At 50.7% G+C, this 6387-nt stretch overlaps 1 protein-coding gene across 1 annotated transcript in view; it reads right to left on the bottom strand.

The window, feature by feature from the left end:
* Positions 1-872: 872 nt before the first annotated feature.
* The window catches only part of LOC105546160 (chromosome unknown open reading frame, human C15orf57), a 35892-nt gene continuing 30377 nt past the window's right edge, over positions 873-6387 (bottom strand). The window contains exons 4-5 of the mRNA XM_011989276.1: positions 5142-5258; positions 873-979 (exon numbers count right to left, since the gene is read on the bottom strand). Coding sequence (XP_011844666.1) covers positions 886-979; positions 5142-5258 — 211 coding nt within the window. The 3' untranslated portion in view covers positions 873-885. The remainder of the gene's footprint in view (positions 980-5141; positions 5259-6387) is intronic.

Raw genomic sequence — 6387 nt, 5'->3', positions numbered from 1 at the left:
TATGTCAATTCACACAGCCATTTAAAATATTAATGTCTTTTGACCTGGTAATCCCACTCCTGGGAATTTGTCCTAAGGAAATTTTTGCAAAGAAGAGAAAAGGCTCTATGTGGAAAGATCACTGCAGCAGTATCCATTTGTCTTAGTCAGGTCTAACCTTAGTCAGGTTTATTTCTCACAGTTTCGAGGTTGGAGTCTGAGATTTGGGGACCAGCAGGGTCCAGTTCTGGGAGAAAGCCCTCTTCTGGGTCTCCAACTGTATTAGCCCATTCTCATGCTGCTATAAGAACATACCGGAGACTGGGTAATTTATAAAGGAAAGAGGTTTAATTGGCTCACAGTTTGGCATGGCTGGGGAGGCCTCAGGAAACTTACATTCGTGGCAGAAGGGGAAGCAAATACGTTCTTCTTCACAGGGCAGCAGGAAGGAGAAGAATGAGAGCCAGTTGAAGGGGGAAGCCCCTTCTAAAACCATCAGATCTCGTGAGAACTTACTATCACAAGAATAGCATGGGGAAAACCGCCCCCATGATTCAGTTACCTCCCGCTGGGCCCTTCCCACCACATGTGGGGATTGTGGGAACTACAATTCAAGATGAGACTTGGGTTGGGATGCAGCCAAACCGTATCACCAACTGTCAACTTCTCATTGTATCCTCACGTGGCAGAAGAGAACTAGCTAGGTCTCTGGCCCCTTTTTGTAAGGGCACTAATCCCATTGATAAAGGGTCTACTCTCATGACATAATTACCTCCCCAAAGTTCCACCTCCATATACCATCACATCAGGATTAGTGTTTCAACATGTATATTTTAGAGGGACACAAACACACAGTCCATTGCACCATCAAAGTGAGGAAGTGATGGATTCAGAATTGTCTTGGAGTCAGGTGTTGGGGTCTGAAGGTTTGACTCTATGATCTGCCACTTGGTATCTGTGTGGTCTTGGGTTTAGTGACTTGATCTTCCTGAGCCCATGCCTGCTGTGATGGAAGGAAGGAAATCAGTTTGGGAAAGTCCTGGGGGACCAGACTGTGAAGGGTCTTGACTGCTAAGCCAATGATTCCAGGCTCTGTGCAGTCAGCAGGAGAATCATTACAGGTATTTGATTAGAGCTGTGCATCAGGAAGATTAACTTGACGGTGGCATATAAGATGAATGGAACAGGGGAGAATGCAGAGGTGGGGAGGCCACTTAGGAGGCTTCTGCAGTAGTCTACATGAGAGGCAATGACTAATTAAATGAAACAGCCCAAATTGTATGAGCACCTCATGGGTGATGAGCCATTATAAATCTCCAGCCTCCCCATAGCATCTGTCTTAAAGTCTGCACTGAACAGAAATATTACAGAATAATGCTTTATATTTCTAACCCTTTGCAGTTCAAAAAGTGCTTTCATGAGCATTATCTCATTTGATCTAGGCTGTTTACAAATTGATATTTTGAAGGAGTTTTTCCAGATATTGAAATTGGGCCTATAGATTTATAGTTTTCAAGGCTCGCCCCTTCTCTCCTCCTCTACTCAGCTTCCTTTCGCTCAGTCTTCAGGCACTTCATGGTTCTTTATTCCTTTTCACAACCAAAAAAAAAAAAAATAGTGCATGCTGAACAACACACCAGGCTCCTTGCTAGGTCACTCCAAAAGCAGGGAAGTCATCAGTGTGCGGGATTTGAGCACATTTGGTTTATTTAATCATTCATTCATCTTTCTCTGATCACAGTGGAGTTTCACGTGTTCCACCATATTCTGTCCCTGAAATGCTCTGCACACACCAGTAAGAGCCCACGAGGGGTCCTAGCCTTTACCTTCCCTCCTTGTCTGCCAGGATTGAAGGAGGAAATCAGGTTGGGAAAGTCCTGTGGGACCAGATTGTGGAGGAGCTTGACTGCTAAGCCAAGGACTCCAGGCTCTATGCTGTCAGCAAGAGAAACATTACAGGTATTTGATCAGAGTTGCTCATGAGGAAGGTTAATCCAGCAGTGACTCCCTCCAGCTTCAGCCCTTCCCCAGTCTCGCGGTTGGGGGGAGTGTCTTTTGCTGGATTCCCCCAAAGAGGTCCCAAGTCACACAGACACAATTCAGGAGACACAGGACTAGCGATCACCCAGGAGGCCTGCAGCCTGGGTCTCCACTGTGATTGAGGCTTCCTAACTCTGGCTTTTGGGCTTCCAGAGGCACTAATGAGCAGAGCTGAGCAGTAATTAAGACTGTGCTGTGTTCCACATCACGCAGCACAGCTGCAGCTGCCGGGAGGAAGGGGAGGGAGAGAAGACAGGGAAGATGCCTTTAGCCCTCTCTTCCCACTCTGAACCCACTTGCTGTCCAGGCTCTTCAGTGCAGCAAGGGGGTTTGGTAAAGCCATGGGATGACAGAACAGCTACAGGAGATGGATGCCCAGGGCTGGGGAAATAGTGTTCAGACACCAGCCAGCTGTTGCTGCTCCATTCTGCATCCCAGGTGGGGTGCCAATGGGCCAAGCCATGGTTGTCTCAGAAGTGAGGACCCCCTGTCTTGCAACCAGCCTGGCACTACAGGCCCTGCAGCAGGAGGGGGCTGTGATCTGGCCAGGGGGAGCTGGGTGGAGGGCGAGTATGACACATGCAGTTATGAGTCTGGGACCTTCTCTGGCTCACATCCCAGAACAGGGGCCTCTCTTGGTGAGGGGCCACTGCAAGAACAAATACTCAATGAGCAACACAGAGCCAAGTGCTGGAGGTTCACAGGTCACACTACGAGCCAGTTCATTCCACAGAACACACTCTCCAGTGGAGAGGTGGAGGTCAAAACAGAGTCATGACTGCTACGATGGTGATGAGAAAAAGTTCCATGGGGCCACAGAGTCATCTAGGGTAGACTGAGGACAGCTTCACTTATATGGTGGCACTTGAGCTGAACCTTGAAGTAGAAGAGGGATTCACCAGAAAATATGGTTTTGGCAAAGGGAATAGAGAACAAAGGCAGTTGGCATGAGATAGTTGGCTGCCAGGAGACGTGGCGGGCCTGGCCCAGAGCATGAGTGGAGTGAGAAGGGAAGGAGTCTAGGGAAAGGAACCTAGAGAATCCAGAATTCTAAAGGACCACCAGAGGCTCCAGGTGGGGCAAGAGCGACTAACAGGATGACCCACCTTCCCCAACTTACACCATCTCAGGCACTGGGCAGATGCTCTGTGACTTTATCGGGATCCCTGGGGAGTGGTGCCAGCCCCAGGTACTGAGCTGGAGGTGGGGATCACAGAGGACTCAAGGGACTCAAGGAGGGAAGGCAGCTGGAGGGAAGGGGCTTGGGTGGAACAAAAGAGGAGGGGGCTTGGCCCTGGGCTCTCATCCACTCCTGAAGCCCATGCAGGGAAACAGTGAACAGTGAATGATGCAGTGCCTGTGTCCCGAGATCCCAGCCTCGTGTGGGGCCATCGGGTCACCAGAAGCCTTCCTGTCTCCTGCCCGTTGCTCTGGGGGCCACAGGTACCTGAAGGTTTCCAGAACCCAGGGAAGAGGCCGGAGGTTCAGTCATAGCTCTATAGGAGCAGAACTAGAGTGATGACCAGCTCCCAAAATACATAACCCTTATTTTGAGCTTCACAATACATGTCAGTCAGAGAAAGAAAGGTTCAAGTCTCAAAAATGCTGGATCTTGGCCGGGCGCGGTGGCTCACGCCTGCAATCCCAGCACTTTGGGAGGCTGAGGCAGGCAGATCACTTGAGGTCAGGAGTTCAAGACCAGCCTGACCAACATGGTGAAACCCCGTCTCTACTAAAAATAGAAAAATTAGCCAGGCATGGCAGTGGGCACCTGTAATCTCAGCTACTGGGGAGGCTGAGGCAGGAGAATTGCTTGAACCTGGGCGGTGGAGGTTGCAGTGAGCCGAGATGGTGCCACTGCACTCCAGGCTAGGTGACAGAGTGAGACTCAAAGTCTCAAAAAAAAAAAAAAAAAAAGCTGGAGCTTCAATAATGCTGACCACTTTCAAATATATGTAATCAGCACTCGTTTCAAATAGTCTTTTAGCAGCATGCTAACTTATGACTACAAGGTCTGCGGTCCCCTCTCCTGCCAAGTGTCCCCTTCCCCTGTCCGAGCGGCTCGAAGGCAGTCCTCCAAGGGGATTCGGGGTTGTACTCCCGTATAAAAGAAAGCCTGTGGTGCTGCTGTGTTAAGTTACCCACCTGTTGGCTGGTGAGCGCCCCCTTCATGTCTTTCCTGAAGGTGGATTTTCAGTAAATAAGAAGACCACATTTTTTATTCTGAGGCTGTGGTCTTGTTTTCCATAGCAGTGTGTCCCAGAAAGCTGGAGATCTCTTGCATGGCCATGATTTGAAAGTCTGGAAATGGGATCCACCGGTAAGCTGTGTTCTCCATGGAATTCACCCGAGGCCGCCCTGCACCCCTCGCCTCTCCCTCGGGGTCACAGGGTATCTGTGGGCGCCTTTTCCTGTTGCCTGTATGTCCTCCCCAATAGGAGAAAGACAGGGCATAGAGGAAAATGAGTCTCTTTCACTGGTTCGAATTAGGGGGAAGCCTGTCAGTCCAGGCCCCCCTCACATTCAGGCAACGGCCGATCCGGCTTCCTTTCCTCCGACCTGGCGGGCATGGGAAGCAACTGTGGAGGAATTTCAGAGCTGGGGGAAGCAGAGGGAGGATAGGAATGCCTTTTAGTTTCTTTGAACTTTTCCATTTATAATATTTCTATTTTTAAAAGAATAATTTGGTTATTTTTCATTTAGAATATTTTCCTTAGAGCAATAAAGGCTTTTGCAATATGGAAAAGGTGACATTTGATCTGAAGGAGTCTGGGGGAGCTCTGAGTATAGGGAACTGACCTTTCATACCCGCCCATGAGTGCTGCTGCCTGGGGGCCTGAGGTGTAGGTCGGCTCACCGCCAGCGACCTGCCTGTGACCAGCCTGTCCCTCTTCCCATGGGTTCTCTAGCTGGCTCTGCCTAAAGCCTGTCTGTCTCGCCAACTCTCCCACTTCTCAGCTTCTCCCTTTCTTCATTCAGCCCGGCCCAGAAGCCCTGAGGGCTGGGCCAGAGAGAAGCAGTTGTTGCTGTTTTTTCCCAGCTCCCGCTCAAACCTGACACCCACAGAAAGGTCAAGCCCACGTGGTTCTGCACATCCCTGCCTGGCCCGCCCTGGCTGTTACCATGACGACTGCTGGGCTGGAATTGTCCTTCGCCACCTCCACTCAGCACACTGGTGACTGTCCCACGCCCCATCCTCAGAAAAGCTGCTCCTGCCAGGGGTTCTGGAGTTACAGGGCCTTTGGGAATAAGACAGACCGACGGAGACCAGGAAGATGGACAGATACAGTCAGAGGCACACACACTAACAGTCAAAGAGACAGGCATAGTGCGACAGGAGAGTGCGAAGGTGCGAGGAAGTGAGGTGGCGACACAGCCTCAGCCGCGCAAGACTGCAGGAAAAATAAAGCAAAGCGGGGCCTGAGACAGAGACAAGAGACAAAGGGAGGCACGGGGGACGCGGGGGCCCGTGGCGCCACAGCGAGAGGCCAGACAGAGGAAGAGACAACAGGCAGAGACCAGGGCAGTCAGCTCTCCCATCCCAGGGAATTTCCTTGCCCAATAGGTCTCTCTTGGCCTCATCCTCTCTGAGATGTCAGGCAGGGTCTGTCTGAGTTGATTTGCTGTCTAGGCTGTTCCTCTGGCTGGACAACATTTGCCACCTTAAGAGGGGCCCTCCCCTAATAACAATGATTGTTATTTTGTTGCCACACATACACACACACCCTGCTCCTTGCCCATGATTCCATGTCACCCCAAACTCATCATAAATACTTTCGCAGCCTCACTTCACCCAGGCGTTGGAACATTGAGCAGGGTTGATTTTCAAATTGTGGCAAAATCTAGGGAATAAGCGTGAACCTCAGAGATGATGAAGCCCCTGGAGGTAATGAACGGGCAAGAGGAGGGAAAAGACAGACTGAACAGTGAGTGCCAGACAAGAGTGTGGGGGCAAGAGGGTGGGAGAAGGGATCAGGAAAGAGAGAGGCGGGCTCAGAGCTCTGACCAGGGCAAGCCAGAGGAGCGGTAACGGGAGGGCTGGGCCAACTTGATTAGCCTTCAGGGCCTGGCAGGGAACCCTGTCTCCAACATCAGTGCCATGATTTCCCATCTTTGAAGTGTCTCCCAGGCTTTGAGGGAGGCTTCTCAAGGTCTTTGAATTCTTGGTCGTTCTTAGCATTTTCTTTTTTCTTTTTCTTTTTCTTTTTTTTGAGGTGGAGTCTCACTCTGTTGCCCACGCTGGAGTGCAATGGTGTGATCTTGGCTCACTGCAACCTCCGCCTCCCGGGTTCAAGTCATTCTCCTCCCTCAGCTTCCTGAGTCGCTGGGATTACTGGCGCCTGCCACCATGCCTGGCTAATTGTTTTT

Source organism: Mandrillus leucophaeus, unplaced genomic scaffold (assembly GCF_000951045.1).
Source record: "Mandrillus leucophaeus isolate KB7577 unplaced genomic scaffold, Mleu.le_1.0 Scaffold35, whole genome shotgun sequence".
NCBI lineage: Eukaryota > Metazoa > Chordata > Mammalia > Primates > Cercopithecidae > Mandrillus > Mandrillus leucophaeus.
The sequence above is the reverse complement of the archived record's forward strand: the minus strand, read 5'-3'. Positions and strand labels throughout refer to the sequence as shown.